This window comes from Pantherophis guttatus, chromosome 4, assembly GCF_059756535.1.
Source record: "Pantherophis guttatus breed Tessera chromosome 4, ASM5975653v1, whole genome shotgun sequence".
In the NCBI taxonomy this organism is placed as follows: domain Eukaryota; kingdom Metazoa; phylum Chordata; class Lepidosauria; order Squamata; family Colubridae; genus Pantherophis; species Pantherophis guttatus.
The window spans coordinates 110,134,116-110,153,980 of record NC_142066.1 but is presented as its reverse complement, the minus strand read 5'-3'; the positions used below and the strand labels follow the sequence as shown (position 1 = coordinate 110,153,980).

General features: G+C 40.0%; 1 protein-coding gene across 1 annotated transcript in view; it reads right to left on the bottom strand.

The window, feature by feature from the left end:
* Positions 1-552: 552 nt before the first annotated feature.
* NGLY1 (N-glycanase 1) overlaps positions 553-19,865 on the bottom strand; it is a 34,487-nt gene continuing 15,174 nt past the window's right edge. The window contains exons 5-11 of the mRNA XM_034403980.3: positions 17,398-17,519; positions 13,408-13,553; positions 13,089-13,199; positions 8,741-8,905; positions 7,643-7,828; positions 4,474-4,651; positions 553-1,696 (exon numbers count right to left, since the gene is read on the bottom strand). Of these exons, the coding sequence (XP_034259871.1) occupies positions 1,524-1,696; positions 4,474-4,651; positions 7,643-7,828; positions 8,741-8,905; positions 13,089-13,199; positions 13,408-13,553; positions 17,398-17,519 (1,081 nt within the window). The 3' untranslated portion in view covers positions 553-1,523. The remainder of the gene's footprint in view (positions 1,697-4,473; positions 4,652-7,642; positions 7,829-8,740; positions 8,906-13,088; positions 13,200-13,407; positions 13,554-17,397; positions 17,520-19,865) is intronic.

Here is a 19,865-nt window from a genome sequence, read left to right as displayed (position 1 = left end):
TCCAACGAGCTTGCAATCAAGTGTCTCTCTCTATGTGTGTGTCTCTTGTTTCTCTCTCTCTTTCTGTTTCTCTCTCTCTGTCTCTCCCTCCCTCCCTCTCTCTCTCTCTCTCTCTTCTGGAGGCAGGGGAGGTGAAAAACAAGCCGTTTTTGCTCGTTTTTTGCCTTCTAGGGTGTCTGTCCGCCCCATTTTTCACCTCTTCCACCTCCAGCAGGACCCACCTTTTGCAGGCCAAAAATTGTTGGCCTTACTTTTCAGTTCCAGCCTGCAGGGCTCGTGAAGGCAAGTCCTGCACTCAGCTGAAGGGTAGGCGGGGCGATGTGGGTGGGGCAGCCTCATGGTCCTATGCGGGCCAGATTAATGGCTTCGGTGGGCTGCATGCGGCCCACAGGCCGTAGTTTGAAGACCATGGTCTACAGAAAAGAAGGACTAGCGGGTGACATGATAGCAGCATTCCAGTATTTGAGGGGTTGCCACAAAGAGGGGGTCAACTTATTTTCCAAAGCATCAGAGGGCAGGAGAAGAAACAATAGATGGAAATCTTAGGTTTGGTTTGTTTGTAGTTATACAGTTGTATATTTATCTCAGTACATTTATATATCCAGAATTATTAAAAGAAAAGAATTAAACAAACAAATATTTGGTGGTTGGAACAGATTCTCTAGTGTAAACTAATATAAGATGCTCTTGAGTAACTAACAAAATGAAAAAGAATAGCAACTTTATATAAAAATGTGAGTCAATCCAAATTTATACATTTTAACATGCTTATCCAAATTAGATAGTTTATCAAAGCTCTACACTTTTAAGTAACATATATCATTATATTGGAATTATCCAAATTTTAGGAACATAATTAATGTATTTAATATTTTTCTATATCAGAATCTATACCAAATTTGGAATAATTAGGAATTATCAACATTATTTTTTATCAAAATTTCATTTTTAAAAGCTAAAGTTTAAGTAAATTAAAAATTACAAGAAGCAGTTGTACTATACTTCTATTAGTTTAGTTTAATATTGTGAATGCAATTAATTGTCTACTATAAAATTACAGGTAAACAAAAATGTTAAAATATGACACAAGTGTTTTTTAAAAACTGACATTCCAGAACCAAGATTTAAGACACTAAAATCTTCATTCAATTTTTAAAAAAACTTCTTTTATAGATTAAAAAATTTAACTTGTATTTTAAAATTTGAAAGAATATGCAGGAGATGCAATGCATGATTATTTAGCATCTTTCTGAATTGTTTCCCTCTGTATAGGTATTCAGAGAATTGCTTTCTCAATTAATTAAAAAAAATCATATCCTTTTTCCCCTTGATATATTTTTTTCATTATTTTCAAGAAAACAAAGTAATACAGAATTTCACTGCATTTCATATTAACGAAGTCTGATTGTTTTCAACAGTGATACTGAAAATACGAATCTTGAGAGTTTTTTTTATACTATTCATTTACTTCTAAAAATATTTTGCCTGGAAGTTGTTGTTTCATCAGAAGATTAATTTAATATTTAGAGTTCACTCAATGTTATAATTATCTCGAAACAATCTTCAGTCTCTTTTAAACTTTGTCTAAATAGCTGTGCATGTTGCCATGCAATATTGCCATCTCCGCCACTTAGTACAGCTTCTAACATAACATTTGTTGTGTTGGAGATATCAGGATAAAAGCGAAGCCTTTTATCTATGAAATGGAAACAAAAAAATCCTGTTAAAACAATTGTAATAACAATACACACACACACACACACACATTTGCTTACATAGAACAGCCAAGAGAATACATATCAGCTTACTATCTTCTCATGTATTTAAAAAGGCTTGTGCATTCTCTTTTCTACATTCTTTTTTTGACTAGTACACATATTACATCTGATGTAAAGTACTTGCATTTGGAAACTGGCATGTGTATGGTAATACTGTTCCAAAAATGATTTTAGAAAATGAGTTTAACTAGTTGCCATAGTCTCCATAGCAGGAAGTAACTTAGAAAATGCAAAACATACATCCTTAAAGAGGATCAAGTTGCACTAATGGACATTAATAAAAAAGATTTGAGAAAAAAAATTCATGAAAACTAGAAAAATGTTACAGAATGTCCCTAGCAATTTCTAAGTTTCAGTACAATTAATTAAAGAAAAAGGTTTCAAATGGGGAGAAGAGGGTCAAAGAAAGTTCAGAGAAAAAAAATTGTTTTATAGCACTACAGGTAGTCTTCGAGTTACGAATGTAATGGAGCTTGCCAATTACATTCGTAACCCAAGGATTTGTAGGAGTGAATTGCATAACTTGACCGCAATCACTCCATGCTTTTACCTATGCATTTGTTAATTAAATGTGCAGGTCGTTAAGTGCACATGAGGTATCTCAGGGTGGGGAAGTCCATAGGGCCTGTAGGCCACCTGCTTCAGACCACCCAAGGCCTCTCCCAACCCCCTGGGATACCTCATGCTCCGTTCCCTGGGCTCCCCACAATTGGTCTCTCTCCCATCCTTCTACGCTGGATCACTTACCTTTTGGAGATCTGTCTCCTCTCTGCCACAATTTCTTTATTTGCATGCAGTCTCAGTGCGAAAAGGTTTGCAAGCCAATGGGAGGCTTCAAGCAACTCGATTTCACTGCCCCAAAGTCTCGTCGGCTTGCAAGCACTCTTTGGCTAGATCTGATATAGGCCTCAGTTCACAGAGAACAGAGGCCTAAATTATTGTAGTGTGAGATCACGCAAAATCAGTAGTGAGATCAGAGCAAAGGCTTCTTCATAATCTCTCACTACTTTAGAACTCTGTTTTCTGCAAATGCATAGACGCAGGCAAAGATACTGATGGCTTGCTAGATCATTGCAAGGTAAGTAAGTCTCAACAGGCTCAATGGCTTTGAAGACCCAATGGATGGGGTGGGGTGGGGGGGAAAATAGGCAGGGTGAATGATGCAGTACCTCTGTCATCATTTGTAAGTGTAAATGACGGCTGTGGTCTACAACATTTCTAACTTCAGGACTGGGTTGTAAGTACTTGAGGGGGGCTAGACCATAACTTCAAATGGTCACTAACTGAACTGTCGTAACTCAGGAATTATCTGTACTTGGAAATACTTGTTAAGTGAATCACTGCAGTTGTTAAATTAGTAACATGGTTGTTAAGTGAATTGGCTTCCTGATTGATTTTGTGAAGTCACAAAAGGTGATCAAGTGACCCCCAGGAGACTGCAAACATAAATATGAGTCAGTTGCCAAGTTTCTGAATTTTGGTCTATGACCAGGGGGGATACTGCAGTGGTTGTGTGAAAAACAATTGTAAATCATGTTTTTCAGTGTCATCATAACTTTGAATGGTCACTAAATAAATTGGTATAAGTCAAGGACTATTTGTATAGAGTAGCATGGATTTTGCTATGCTTACAACCACAGAGATGCTGCAGCACCCTATGCCTTTTTCACCCCATCTCACCCACTGGGTCCTCACAGGGACTACGCCTGCTTTTGGGTTTCACACACACTTTCCCAGCTCCATCACCAATTGCTCACTTATCTTTTATGATAGATCTCCTTCTGAAACCTCTGCAGATCACACTGAGAAAGAATAACAAAGTGTTCCATCCCTAAATCACCTGGTCCAGAGCAAGCACCCTTTTTGGAGCAGGCCAGAGCAGCATGGCCTAGGAATGGAACAGCCTCTCTTCTGCAAATCCTTTCTTTCTAGCCCAGGCATGCTAGAAGCTCTGGGAAAATCAACATTTTTAGGTCAAAATCTTCAATTTTTCTTTGGGCACGAGAGGCTAGAAGCTGCAGGAAAGCGATGTTGGGACAAAGTTCTCCTACCTTTGTTTCCATCCTCGCAGCATCTAGCCTATTTTTCTATCCCTTTATAATCTTTTCCCAATGCTTTTCATTAGATAGACAGACAGACAGCTGCGCAGCAGGCATGTGAGCAAGCAAGAAGCATTGACGAAGAAGAGATATGTGCAGTTGCCTTTGTCAGTTCCGCAACTATCATATCCAGGACAAAAGACAGCAGCAGAACCAGCAAAGGTAACCATGTCCAGCGTCATCCTCCAATGCTTCTCACTCAAAGGTTGGTGTGTGGTGTGCATACAAATGAGAAGCACTAGTGAAGAAAAACAAGCTGCTTTTTTTAAAGGACACATTCCTCCATTCTAGAAGCGAGCATCATTTTAAAGCACCCTTAATTTATTAGGGCCACTCTGAAAATAGCACTTGATTTTGGGCCACAGTCTGGGGATGCCAAAGACACGACAGCTTGATCTCATTGTTAGTATGATCTATGGAACGTACAGATGGAGATCTATAATAAAAGGTAAGTGAGCAATGGGTAAGCAAGGGGTTTGGTGAGGAGCATGTGAGATAAACATGATGTATTAGCATTGGATACACTATTACCATCACAATCTTAATTTTTAATATTTTTGCACTGGTTGTAAAAAGTTATTAAATATTATATATACCTCCATTAACATCAACTGTAATGCTTCCAGAGTGCAGCGTCCACTTTACTCGTCCACTCTCAAACGTTTGGTTGGTTGTTCTAACTGAAATGTTGTCTATTTTTAGACCAACAGAGCCACATTCAAACTTCCAACAGATGTAGCCAGATGAGAAGCCTTCCTTTCGAACTAAATAAACCTAGTTAGAATGACAAAAAATGTGAATTGCAGCACATTAGTAAAATTACAGATATTAAAAACCTATCTGATTCTGACATGCAGCAATGAGACAGATATGTGCCAAAATATATTCAGATCAAGAGTAAAAAGGTGATAGTTTAGTCCCTTGCTTTGAAAATAGTGTTTGCTACTATCAAACTTAATTAAGAATCTTACATATCTGGAGCTGCACAGCTGATCAAAGATCTCTATACCAGATGTGGTAATCCTCACTTATTAGCTACAGTTGGGACTAGAAGGTTTGTTACTAAATCAAGTTGTCATTAAGTGGAAAATCACATAATCTCCCTATGATTTCCTTTTCTCATTCCGCCTTCTCATTAGAATGCTGGAGACAGTCTGAAAGCACATTTTCTGTCCTTTTCTTGGTCTCCTACCACTTCTCCACACTTGGGAATCCTCATCCTGGTGCTGAGATAAGCATTTGCAATAACTAAATTCATGTCTGTATTTTGCATTGAGGAGGGAGAGATTACCAGACAGTAAACAGGCATACAGTGGGAAATACACATCAAATGGGATGGACTAGGTGTCATTAACATGCTACACAGATAACCCCATATATTCCCCATTATGTGCCTGCTTACTCGCTACCGTGTTTCCCTGAAAATACAAGCTACTCCAAAAACAAGCCCTAGTCAGATTTTCATGCCTGTGCCTAAAATAAGCCTTACCCCCAAAATAAGGCCTAGTTAAGCCACGCCCACCATCTGGTTGTACTAGGTGGAGTAAGGCGCAGCTATAAAAATCAAGCTAGGGCGGGGTGGAGGATGAAATGAGGCGGAGGGCGCGGAGATACCCCCCGCACCGGCTTACCTGAGGGTCCCGCAGCCAGGCCATCAACTACCTCACAACTGCCTGGCTTCACAGCGGCAGCTTCAAAAACCCCATCCAGGAGCCCATGTGATTGTAGGCCTGCTTCTCCTTGCTTGCCACCACAACAGAGGAGGCTGAGCAACACATGTGAGATCTTAGATGGGGCTGCTGGAGCCGCCGCAAGAGAAGGCAGTTGTCAGGATGTTAATGGCCTAGCTGCAGGGCGCCCAAGTAAGCCAGTGCGGGGCACCTGAAGAGCTTGAATCCACACTTTCAGCACCATTTGGTTTCCCACCCCACCCCCACCAGACTGGTCTGGTCTGGTGGGGGGGATTGCATTCCGCCTTTTCCGGTGCACCACAAATGGGGATTGACCATCCCCCAAGCCCCACCGTACCCACCCAGGTAAATATTGGGCACTGTGCTGCAATGGATAGATAAAAAGCACAGCTTTTGTCTGAAGGAAGAGCAGGAGCAGGAGAAGAAAGAGGGAGAGCAGCCGAATGAGAAATGTCCCGCCGGTCAGGCACTGAAGCGCCATCATCACCGGAGAGAGAGAGAGAGGGGGAGGGAGGGAGAGAGCACGCGCAAGAGAGCGATCCAATCCAATCTGTGTGTGTGTGTGTGTGTGTGTGTGTGAGAGAGAGAGAGAGAGAGAGAGAGAGAGAGAGAGAGAGAGAGATCTGATCCAACTTCAGAGAGATACCAAGGCTGGCAGCAGTGTGATCTCTCTCCTACACACACACATACACAGATAGATGTTTGATCAGATTGTTCTCTCGCTCTCTCACCCCACCTCATGGCGGCGGCACCAGCCATGCTCGCCACGGCAGCCTGCAGCTGATCTGAGGCGTGCAGGCCAATGCCCTTTGGGCGCCTCCCTCCCTCTATCTCTTGCTGTAGTCGGCGTCTGCACAGTCGTTGCCTCTTGTACATGCATGGGAAGGCGGGACGTCTGGCCAGCCCAGGCCTTGTGATAAAAAAAAAAAAAGACCTCCCAGAAAATAAGCCCGAGTGCTTATTTTGGGGCCCAAAAGAAAATAAGTAATCCTTTCTTTTCCATTTTCTCTACTCTCTGAGGAACAAAATAAAGAAGAAGAAAAAAACAGGTCAGGTATAAAACAACATGTATTGACTGTAGTTATTACATCACTATCATGTAATAGTGATCACATGTCTGAGGAATGCTGCAAGGGTTATAAATGTGGGCATTGCTTATAAAGTTTTTTTCCAGTATTGTCATAACTTCAAACAGTTGCTGAATTATGCAATCACTAAGCAAGGACCTGTATCACTTTCTAAGTTGGATGGAGCTATGTGTATACACAGACAAGTGTTAGATCAGGCTGTTTATTTCAATTATCTTTTGCTACCGGTACTTATGGTGACTATTGAAAATGCTTTATTCATGTTTAATCTACCAGTCCTCTTTCTGTGTTCTATTTGGATATGTCAACTGTTTAATTTTTTCACAAAACTAAAAACAGGTAGAATCTTAAATGTCCAAACTTCTAACAGCAGTAATAGTTATACCAGTTCTTTCAGAGGGAGGTCATGCAAGCTACATTGATAAAGACTAATGCATTGTAATTTAACTCCAGCTGTCTACAATTAGTAAGTTCGAATCTGGTCAGGCTCAAGGTCGACTCAGCCTTCCATCCTTTCTAAGGTAGGTGAAATGAGGACCCAGTTTGTGGGGGCAATAAGCTGACTTTGTATAAATATACAAAAGGATGAAGGCTATTGCTTAGCGCATTGTAAGCCGCCCTGAGTCTCCGGAGAAGGGCGGCATATAAATCAAATTTAAAAAAAAAAAATAAAAATAAAAAAAAAAATGTTTTACAATAAGGCATACAGTGCTTTGGACTTGAAGGCATGCAGTGCTTTGGACTTGAAGGGATAAAAGTGCTTTGGAGCATCCTTATCAATAGCTTCTCAAAACAAATGTTTATTTAGTAAAGTCTTACTGCAGCTGCAGAAGATATCCATTAGATACCCAGAAAAGATGGAACTGTTCTAAGGAGTTGCCAACTGCTGCCATGTGAGCATCCCTGCATGCACATGCCAAGCACCTTTTCTTTTTAAATAGGAGTCGTGTGCAGCCCTATTTTAGAATAACGTTTTTTCTACTTACCATTTTCCAATCTGATTCAATTTTTCTCCATAAAGAGTCCATTTTCCAAACACCATTCTCCCAACCATTGATTTTTTCATTATTATTTGATATCCGCGTGTAACAATCTTCCACTATATTATAGTTGAGGTGAAAAAGCTTGGAGGCTTTCTCTTTTACAGTTGGAATAAATACTACTTCTTTAGTCTAAGTAATCAAACCCAAAACTGAAGTTAAGTTTTTTGTCAGATATCACTAATGAATAATATGTATGTGATTCAAACATTTTATATAATATACAGTCATGTGAAAAAGAAAGTACATCCTCTTTGAATTCTATGGTTTTATGTATCAGGATATAGTAAAAATAATCTAGTCCTTACCAGTATTTAAAAGTAAGTAAATGCAACCTCAGATAAACAATACACATGACATATTATATCATGTTATTATTTGTTATACAAAAAGAAAGCCAAAATGGAGAAGCAGAAGAAGGAATAAATTCTGTATGGCTTTCTCAGGTATAAGGGTTTTTATTTTTTGGTATGGATTTCTCAGGTATAGGGTTTGGGGTTTTTTACTAGATCGGTACATCACAAAATTTTTAAAAATGTAAAAACAGAAAGGCAAATACATTCAGATTCTCATATTAATTTGGGAAATGAGGTTTAAGTTAGTTGATATTAACAGATGAAGCACACATTTTGCTAGCATGCCTAAAAGCATGATTGTACTTAACAGTACTTACATTAATACTATTAATTAATACAAATTAATATTATTTTTAAAAATGCTTTGTATTTTAGTTGCTTATAATTTTAGTCTTCCATTAATAGGAAGTTGAATCCAATCAAAAGAATAAAATAAGTCTGCTTTTCTTTGTTCAAGTAGAAACTATTTGCTGTTGAAATTTTGATTCTAATTTACTCTAGGCGAGACTAAAACAAATCGAAAAACTGAATTACAATTTTGGTCTGAAATAAATAGGAGAAATCTTTGGTAACTAAATAAAACCAACAAAATATAATCACAATTTTCTTTGAACATACACCAAACCAACAAGTGACTATTAGGCTTATACTAAAAATTCTAAAAATTGCTGCTAGATGCTATAAATACCTCTAAAGCAATTTCATCTCTGGCAACTCTCCAAGCCAATGATCCAGACACTCTTCCACCAAGTTCTCCTGGCTTTGGTGTTTTTGGAGAAATAAACTCAACAAGCTCTACAATGAGTCTCTGTAAGAGCTCGTGTTTTCTTCCCTCACTCAATATTTGCTGCCTCTAGAATCAATGACAATAAAATTACACCAGAATCTTATACCTATGTACTCAAGAGGCGAATATTATCAGGACTGAAGGATTAGAATCTGAATTTCATTGTAATAAATCATAATATAAAAATAATGTATGATAATTTATTTTACATAATCTTAGATATCAGCTACAATTTCTATCACATTTATTTATTTATTAAATTTATATGCTATTGAATTATTCACACAGAACATATAACAAAATTAATTTTAATTAGCATTAATATTAAAGCACAGTTAAATATGAAGATTAAAAAAGTGGGAAAAATTTTAACAGTGGTTTAAATCATGCTGTAATGTAGAGTCAGATAAATTGAGTGTTTCATTTATAGGTGTAGTTGTCAACATATGACCGGTCATTTGAAGATTGTTCAGTTACTGACTTAAAAAGATACTTACGATCCATCCTTGAAGTTATGATTGTCACCAACCTTCTCCCTGCAGTAATATAACTGTATTCCAGGCACTTGACAACCTGCTTGCATTGATGCTGGTTGCAGTGTCCCACGGTCATCTGACTGACATTTGGAACATTTTGGGCAATTTTCTGTTATGTGTTTTTTTCTGACTATTATTTCCAGACAAAAATGCTCCCTCACTTAATAAATCTGTAATTTGCTTAATCACTACATGATTTTTTTAATGACTGCAGTGTCTCACTTAAGAACTGTTGTAAAGATGGTTGTAAAATTGAATCCGATCACAGTGCCTCCACATATGACTGAAACAACTTTAAGTGAAATCCCGGTCCAAATTGTGATTTTAAGTTAATTCTTTTGCAAGCATGCCTATAGGTAATCCCCAAATTACGTCAGTTCATTTAGCGACTGTTAAAGGTTATAACCTATTTCTCCACCCACCCAGTATTTATGACCATTACAGCACCACATCCATCACTTATGACCAATGGCAGAGACGCTGCAACATTTAATCTGCCTATTCCCTCACCCCACTCTGCCAGAATTTACCTTGCGACAATCTAGCAAGCGATCAGTTCCTTTGCCTGCTTCAGTGCATTTGCAGAAAACAAGAGACTTAAAGTAGTGACAGATCATGCGAAATCAATAGCTTTTGCAAAGCCTTTTGCCCCGAATGTACAGACCTCAGATCGTAGAGAACAGAGGCCTAAAGTGCTATAGTAAGAGATCAATAGTGTGAAATTTTGTGCTACTGATTTTGCATGATCTTGCACTAAAATAGTTTAGGCCTCTGTTCTCTGCAAACCAAGGCCTGTACCACATCCATCTGAAGAGCATTTGCAAGTTGACAAGTCAACTTTGGGGCAGCCAAATCACCTTGCTTCAAGCCTCCCATCAGCTTGCAAATGCCTCTCACACCATTCCAGTCTCAGTGCGAAGAGCGTTTACAAGCCTATGGAAGGCTTCAAGCAAGACAATAAGACTTTGGGGCAGCGAAATCCCTTGCTTCAAGCCTCCCATAATGCCTTTTGCTACATCCCAGTCTCAGCGCAAGTCGCTAGGAGGCTCAAAGCAAGGGATTTCGCAGCCCCTGAATCTTCATGCCAAGACTGCAAGCAGGCAAAGAAACCGCAGGAGAGTTTCTGGAGTCAGATCTTCACAAGGTGAGTAACCTGGCACAGCAGGATGAAGGGAACAATTGTGGAGACCCCCCTGGAAGGAAGCGTGAGGTATCAGAGGGGGTTGGGAGAGGCCTTGGGTGGGTGAAACAGATGGTCTGTTCCATTGCTAGGCCCCCATGGCCTTCCCCACCCTGAGATACCTTCATATGCATTTAACGACCCACGCATTCAATTAGCAAATGCATAAGCGAAAAGCAGGGAGTGATCGCAGTGATCACTATCGAGTGATAGGCATTACATTCATAACTTGATGACTGATGAATTCCTATGTATGTCTATTTAAAAAGTAAGATCCCATTGAATTATATAGGATTTACAGTATTTCTTTTTAAGTATTATGATTGGGGTTATAAAGCACAGAAGTCCATTACATCTAACTGTTTTTAAAAGTTTTAACATTAAATTGGATTTATGCTATTTGAAAACTTTATTCTCTGGTTGAATTTGTTCTGTATTGTAATGAAGAAAAAACATTTTAAAAAGTATGTTGGATGGATAAAAAATGTTATTCCATACAATTGACTTACAATCACAATTGGGACTAGAATTTCTGTCATTGACTGATGTGGCCATAAAGTGTGGTGTCACGTGACCGCACCTCTTAGGAATGGCAATCATGACATTCACCGATGCCATTGTTAAGCAAATTTCACCAGTTAGGTAAGGACCTTCTCCAAAATAAGTCATTCCAGTCTTGGTTCCCCCAAGTCAGGGACTGCCTCCCCTTCAACTCTCCACAATTGCCTATTCCCCGTATTTCTGCCCTTTTGGTTGGTCTACATTCCAAGGCAGCAAGATATCCTGCATTCTGCTATCCCAGTTGGTCTTCATTAAGGTCCTTCATGAGGTAGCTGTTGACCACATGACACCATCTTCACCAGGTCTTTTGGGAAAATTGCCATGCAAAATGTTGTGCAGCGAGCAAAGAACATGCTTGGTTAGCAATGGGAGTAAGCAGACAGCAAAGATTAGCTAAGGGAGTAGGGGCCTTGAAGTTCAGGGGTCTGAAAAAGCATAGATGGGAATAAGCTGAAGTTCCAAGTGCCCAAATTTTGATCATGTGACCAAGGGCACTGCAACAGCAATAACATCAGACACTGGCTGTAAGTCCCTTTGTTCAGCACCACCACAACTTTGAATGATTACTGAACAAATTGTCCTAAGTCTATGATTACCTACATGATTGTCTGCCCTTGGAATATAAGAATTAATGTTGTGAATAAGACAATATTTGATAGTTTGGTTAAAAAGTTTAAATTCCTAAACACATGTTTTGTCCTACTAAGCATTACACAATTTCAGTTATAACAGAAAAGTCTGTACTAAATTAGATCATTGATGAATCAATTTAAATCACATGAGCCTTCAACATATCTATATACACACAGAGCATACTATTTGTAATAAATTTAATAGCTGAACATTTCAGAGAGGAGAAAATAGTTACTATGAGGACCCAGATTGTTGGGGGCAATATGTTGACTCTGTAAATTGCTTAGAGAGGGTTGTAAAGCACTGTGAAGCAGTGTATAAGTCAGTGTATAAGTCTAAGAGCCTTGGTGGTGAAGCAGTGTGTAAGTCTAAGAGCCTTGGTGGTGCAGTGGACTAAAAGTGCTGTTAAGTAGCATTTAGCTGCCAGTTGCCTGCAATTACTGTGAGTTCAAATCTCACCAGGCTCAAGGTTGACTCAGCCTTCCATCCTTCCGAATAGGTAAAATGAGGACCCGGTTTGTGGGGGCAATAAGCTGACTTTGTATAAAAAACCGCTTGGGGGGGCCAAAAGCCCTACTAAGCAGGTATATACAAAAATATGAAGGCTATTGCTTAACGCATTGTAAGCCGCCCTGAGTCTCCGGAGAAGGGCGGCATATAAATTGAACCAATAAATAAATAAATGTTATTGCTATTGCTATTTTCATGAAAGCTACCTCTATTTTTTTTTTTTTTTACTGACAATCCTTTGAAATAAAAAGAGAACAGCCATTATCTTCAGAGAACAACACAGACTCCAGCAAGACTTAAAAGAGTTATAAAGAAATCCAAAATTGCAATACCTGCCAAATTGGGTAAATCTGAAACACATATAGGCAAATAATATCTGCTAAGTAGGTATCTTTCTCCAACTAAAATTCCACAGGGACAGGGAAGCTTTAAAAATCCAGGAAATTTACATGAGAAAAATCAAGGCCCTTGATAAGGACTTGCAGGAAAAGAAATAAAAATCTGACTCTGAAACAAAATCTGTAGAGAATGTTTGCTACAACAGGCTACAAGTCCATGTAGTCCTCTTACTTTTTTCAAAGAGTTCTATGTTCAATTATGCAGCAGCTTATCACTTATATGGGGAGGTGTGCAATTTTTTTCTTGCCATCACTTATAATTTACATGCAGCTAATTTTTCATTCAGAAATAGCACATGTATCTAGAGTGATAAGTCTGTTACCTCCTCTAATTAACTGAAGAGCTACAGGTTACATTTTCAATCTTTGATTCAAGATGTGTTTGAATTCAACTTTTCTGTAAATTTAACAGGTAAGTTAAAACTACATACAATTTTGTTAAGATTATTGATTGTTTCTCGTAGCACAGTTTCTTTGACCTGTGTCCTTCTAGAAAGCAATTCTTCATGTTTACAAGAGTAACGCCAGGTGACATCAACAACCTGAAAAGCACAAATTATGAAACAAAATACTTTATACAGCATTATTGAGAGAAAATAGACTGAATTTCAAGCATGTTATGATTAGAACTATTCCAATGAATAAACAATATCCTCCTTGCTGTGCAGGTATACGACTGCTTTATCAGAACCAATGCTATAGCTATAGCTACTGGAGGTCTATTTAATTCAGTAAACATTGTTCACCTACTTCCTCTTTAGAAAAGGCAATAATATACGACAATTTTTTCCCCCATCCAATCTCATACAAAAGGGGTTTATCACAGACATTTTCACAAGAGTCGCAATGAAGCCATCTTTGCTGTGATACAGAATAAACTTCAGTCCATACATGATCTGAGAAAAAAAAAAACACAATAGAAGCAACGAGCCTTAAAAAAGAAACTTATCAATTTTAGAATGTTAAACTCCTCAAAGAAAGGTTTTTTTCTTTTTACACTTCCGTTAAATTCATTTGCTTATTGATTTAAATATATACTCTCCAGTGGTGAAATGTAAACATTTGTTACTACCGGTTCTGTGGGCGTGGCTTGGGGGGGGTAATATGACTGAGGGCATGGTCAACTTTTTTTTTTTAAACTTTTAAAACTATTTTTTCTACAACCTCTTCGGCTGAAGTGATTGTAAACAAAATGCTTTTAAAAGCCTCTGACGATCCCAGCTGACTTGCCTGATCGGCAGAGGCTTTTTTTTTTACTTTTAAAAGCATTTTTTCGGCCAGAGGTTGTAGAAAAAATGCTTTTAAAAATTAAAAAAAAGCCTCTGATGATCGCGGGGCTCAGCTGGGCGTGGGGGGGCAGGGATTTTAGCTACCGGTTCTCCGAACCTCCCGCCTCGATTGCTACCGGATCGGGCGATCTGGTCCGAACCGGGAGCATTTCACCCCTGATACTCTCCTCATATTGCTTTACCAAGATCACTTACAGAAAAAGCATGTCTAATTAGTGATTTCTCCTGTAAGTCAGTTTATCAGACTGTAATTTCTCCTGTAAGTCAGACTGTTTAGAAAGATTAGACAAATACATAAATAAAGGTATTAATTATAGTATTAATCTCTCCCTCTCTCCCTCTTTTTGTTCCTTGCTCTATACATTAATAGATTTCAGGATGTGGTACAATTAATAAAACTGTATTTTTTGATAAATTGGTAAGTTTGTTTTCCTAAGTTTGTTTTAGCTAGATGATGTTCAAAAAGAATGAAAGACTTCTAAATAAACAGACTGACTAAACAACAGTTATGGCAAATAAAAGCTTATTTTCTTTGTACCACATTCCCAAGATTCCAAAGCTAGAGCTCCAACTACCATATATGAATGCCTTTTTGGTTCTTTTAATAGTGGGGGAGTTGATAGTCCAATGGTGAGTTGCCCCCTGTTCGGACCAGTTCGCAAGAACTGGTAGTAAAACTGGTGGGAAGCTCCGCCCACTGTCCTGGACATCATCAGGAAGCTTCTGCGCATGCGCAGAAGAGTGCGTGCACACGTGAGTGAAGTGAGCACACATGGTCCTGTTGCAAAGCTGTAGTAAAGGTAAGTAGAACCCAGCCCGGTGGCAGTCCCCTCAATAGCTGAATATAAAGGAATATCAACTCAAGCCTCAGATTATAGACTTCTCACTCTGTGTGTGTATGTGTATGTGTGCAAACTCAGAAAATTCAATCTTCCTGCTTTTCAACCTCAACAATAAACCTGTGAGGTAGAATTGGTTAAAAATGTTCGCAGTAAGTTCTGTGGATGAGGTCTCAACTTGGATATCCCCAGTTCCTATCCAATTCCCTTAATTATCACGCACTGTTTACTAAGTAGAGACCAACTGTCTGCTTCCTTCTTAGGTCTAATCTTTTGGTGAAAAAGCTATTTTTACTATCCTAATTCAAAATTTATAATTCTTCCTTTGTCTCCAAAATAATTTGACTTCAGAAACTCTCTTAGTCAAGGGACTTCTGCTGGCACCGCCGACGTTGCTGGACGCTTTTTCTTGGAGCGCCAGCCCTGTGAACTTGTTAGCCGTTCTGACAGCATAAATCAGCTGTCCGACGGCTGGAAAATCTTTCCCTCAGGAGAAGAGGGAAAGGAGAGCAATCGGATGGGGGTAGAGCTCCCCAAAAGCCCCTGAAATAGCTTTGGGGGCTAGGAGGGTGAGAGCTCCCCAGGAAATCCGGTGAAACTCCGAGATCCAGGGCACTTCTACTTTAAGCAGAAAAAAACGTCGCGACCATCTCTGCGATCTTTATTGAGGTCTAAGTTGTTTATCCACGCAGACGGAGTGAAGACAGGAAAGCAGAGAATCGCAAGTAACAAGCCCTTAATTCCATGCTTAAATTGTTACTTTGAAGTTGATTGAAGCAAGGAAGAAGATGGTGCTTAATAGGGCATGAAAGTGAAACTTAACTCTTTTTGAAGCTGTTAACATCCAGCATTGTTCAAGGCGATTGGAGAAAAAGAAAAGAGAAATGGCTGGCTTTGTTGAAAATCTTGAAGATTCACTATTACAAACATCACTAAAGACACAAATACTAATTGGGGATCTTTTTAAAGAAATATTAGAATCATTTACCACTGTGATAGTGGAGAGAATAGAAGAACTTTTTAAAAAGGATTTTATTCAAGTTCGAAACAAAGAGACAAGCGAAGACATTATATCAGAATTGCAGATGCTAAATAACAGCGAATTGCAGAACGAAGAGGTGAAGGAAATTCAGTTCAATATGCCTCCGGGAAATGGAATGGATGTTTTTCAAACTAAGAAGGAAAGGTTGAGGGGCTTGAAGGAGCGTAATCAGGAAATACTGTCTGAGATTTCCCCAAAGGCTTTGTTACAGTCAATTGGAAAATTGTCAGGAGGTGTTGGGATTCTTAATAGAAGAAAGAAGATTCGAAGTGGAACTTTACAATTTTTATACAAAAATGGATTCTTAATCGCAGTTAAGGAGATGTGTTCACTGAGAGGAACTATTTTGCGAAGAGAACAAGATGAAGGTGGAGGAATAAGACTGAAAAAGAAAGTGCATAAAAAAGTTAGGAAAAAATGGAGATGGAAAAATTACAAACTTTTTGTTGGGGGAGGATAGTAACAGAAATGAATGATTATACCTGAATTTAGGGATATGATTTGTTTTGAAAAGTTATACTATACTGAAAATGAATGATTTACTTATATTTAGGGATATGATTTGTCTAGAAAAGTTACATTAAATAATGATAGGTTTATATTGTTATGGATTACTGACCAAACTTTTATCATTGTCTTGAAGTATACTAATACTAAAGTTATATGTCAAGGAATGTTTTGTTGAAGAATCTATATATGTTTATGGGTTAAAAATGGTGCAAGGGTTGAGGGAAGGTTTTTATAATATTTTTTAAAGATAAATAGTGAAGATGTTATTTGATTATACATAATAGATTTGTAGAGAACAAGATTAATAAGTTTGTACAAAGTTATTAAGCACGGAATGTTTCCAGGCAGAATTAATATAAGTTTGTGGGGCAAAAAGTAAAAATAAGGTTTTTTACAATATATTTTATTCGAGATTGGTTAAAATATCTTGCTAATGTGTTAATATATGAAAGGGTTGGAGATGTGATGGTTAATTGTATCTGGGTTTTGATTGTGTAATGCTGGAAGAAAGAAGACTCGTTTATTATTGAAGAACGGATAAGATGCTATATCCTGTATTACTCTGGGAAGTCCGGGGGGGGGGAGGTCGGGGGAGGATGGGGGAGGAGGGAAGGGAAAACATGAGTAAAGAATCTGGAGATTCTTGGAGTTTACGTAACTTTTTTTTTTTTTTTTTTTAAAGAGGCTGTTAATTTGTAAATGTGATTGTACAATCTATATATGGAAAGATGGCAAACGGTCTACGTTTTTCCTGTAAAAATGGTTTTTGTCTTGTAAAACTCTTTAATAATAAAAAAAAGAAACTCTCTTAGTCAAGATGATAAGTGTGTATGTTAGTAATAATAAATGTACTCATAAATGAAAATTTAAGAAGCGACATCAATATATTCTGATGCAGTTTACAATTAGAAACTAAGTGGAATTTAGATAAATAGGACTGCATTAATACTATAAACTGGAAGTCATTAAAATGGCACTTGGTACAGCACTATTGATTAACAATTTCAGAATGCCTATGGAACATTTTGCTTTAACATAAGGTATTCTAAAACAGCTATACCTGTTGCATCCCAAAGGTATCTTGCTTCAAATCCTACTGCTCTACAACAAAGTGTAAAGCAATTGGCCCATTCACCACAACGCCCTTGTCTAGTTTCCAGGAGCTTCTCAGGATTGTTGTATCTGGAAACATAATTGTTTAAATATGAAGTTTTTAGTTACTACTATAAGGATCAAAATAATTCAACAATTATCTTAAATGTTTCCCCATAACTACCGGTATCTAGAACCTATAGCTAGAAATTTTCCATGGCGATGCTTCGCAATTCTTGTCTGGGGATTTCCCTCGCTTCTTGCCAGGAACTGAGAGTGAGCTATGCCTTTAAATTTCCTTTTGGCCACTCCCCCTGGCTCCGTGCTCTCCAGTTTATTTCTCTCAGTTCTTTGTGTAGGAACGTGAGTGTAGCTCTCTCTCATTAGTGAGATCCCTTTTTGTATTATATTTAGATAGTTTTTCTTGTAAATTTTGTAAATACTGTATTTTTTCTTGTACATAGTGTAGATAGTATATTTAGCTTAGGTGAGGGAGCGTGGTACGAAGGAAGGCTGCTGCGATCGCGGCGAGCCTGGAGCTGCAGCCGTGGGCGTCGCTAATTGTTTAGCTGACTGCCCAGGCTTGGAATCGCAGCGAACAGAGTTTTCCCCTCCTGGAGACTCTGACAGCTTTATTGCTGTGCCTGTTGAGCCGCCGGCGAGCGGTTGGGGCTGCTGGTCCGCTGGTTGCCTCACCGCCGCCATTCCGCTCCCTCCGTAGTTGGCGGTGGCATTGTACCTGCCCGGGGCCCCGGGTACAAACTTTGCCTGATCCTTGCCTCGCGGCGCTTGAGGGACTGCTGTTTCTCGCGCCTTGCAGCCAGCTGCTGTTTGCTGGATATCTGCTTCTTCTCGACCGAGCACTTGGAGGCAGCGAGGACTTGGAGCTGCTTTGATACGCGCCAAACAATTTTGCATCTTTGGCGGGCGCTTGAAGGCGAGGCTGCGCTTTCAGGGTCAGTTTGTCCCTGGCGCTTCTTGAGGGCCTTGACTTGCAGACGGCTGTGTGAGTATCTTCCCCCTTCTTATCTGGACTTCGCGCCAAAATTTTTTGGCGCTTTAACGGTACTGGCGGCCATTTTGAATTGGAAATCTAGCTCCCTGGTAGTTTGGGGCCTGGAGCTGGGCCTTAAGCCTCGATTCTCCACCCCTTTTTTCCTTTCAGGCTTGCCTTCTTTGGAATCGCCTGGCCTTCCCCTAACCTACCTGATTGACCCTCATGGCTGACCAGGAATTCTCGTCGGACCCTGAACAGGTTCCCATTGATCCTAGGCCGAAAAGGCCCTCAAAAAAGAGGGCTAAGACAACCTCCTCTATTAGTCAACCTTCCACTGCTGGCCAGCCTGCCTGTGATCTCTCCACAGCAGACAGGGACGAACAGAGGAGACACAAGGCTCTTGAAAAGCAATTTACAAGGGCCCAGAAGCAAGCTGAACTTAGAGGGGCGTTGGTTCAGGAACCAACCATATCACAGCAAGATCTAGGTCCAGATTTGACCTCTCAGACAATGCAAGCCGTGTCCCCTCAGCCCTCTCAGGACTCTGGGTTGAATGATAGGCCGGGCCCCTCAGCAACCTTCACACCCACGGCTGCTGGCCTCCGGCCTCAGGAGAGTTTTGGCTGGCCCCCCCCACCTGGATTTTCAAGCAGTCTTTACGGATGCCCTGGCCAGGGCAATCTCCTCGGGCCTTCAGCAAGGGGGTCCAAGCCAATTTGGTTTTTCTGGGCCTCAGGTGCCAGTACTTCCTCCTCCTCCCCCCCTCCTCCCCCCTCCTCCTCCTCCTCCCCCTCCTCCTCCTCCTCCCCCTCCTCCTCCTCTTAGGCCAACCACGCCTCAGATTTCCTTAGAGGCTTTTGGTGACAACTCCTCCTCTCAGGACGGAGAGCAGCTGGAGCCGGAATTTTCTGAGGATGAGGACATAGTGCCAGAGAGACCGGCCTTCGCCACCTTGTTTCGGCCCGCCGTTTTTAAAACATTAGTCAGGAAAGCTAAGGCGGCCACCAACATGGGCACAATAGTTAACCCGAACCTTCAGGGGCCTTCGGAAGCCCATCCTCATGGTGAACTTTTTGCTGTCCCTGTCCCGGATAACGACTATATTCCGTGTCCTGACTTGTTTAAGGACGTGATCAGGAAGCAGTGGCATTCACCAGGGGTCCTCTCTGCCCCTAGTGGTCACGATAAAAAACTCTACTGTGCTGATCCATCTCTGGACAGTCTCCTTAGTCTCCCCTCGGTAGACCCTCCTGTGGTTAGTCTCTCCTCCTCAGCCGTTCTGTCGTCGGATGCGGTGGAGGTTTTAAAATCTGATGAGCGCAAAGCGGAGGTTTCCTTCAGAAAGACGCACCAGGCCGCGGCTTGGGCGGTGAAAGCTGCGACCTCTGCGTCGTTCTTTAACAGAGCCACCTTGATCTGGCTCCGCCAGTTGCAAGGGA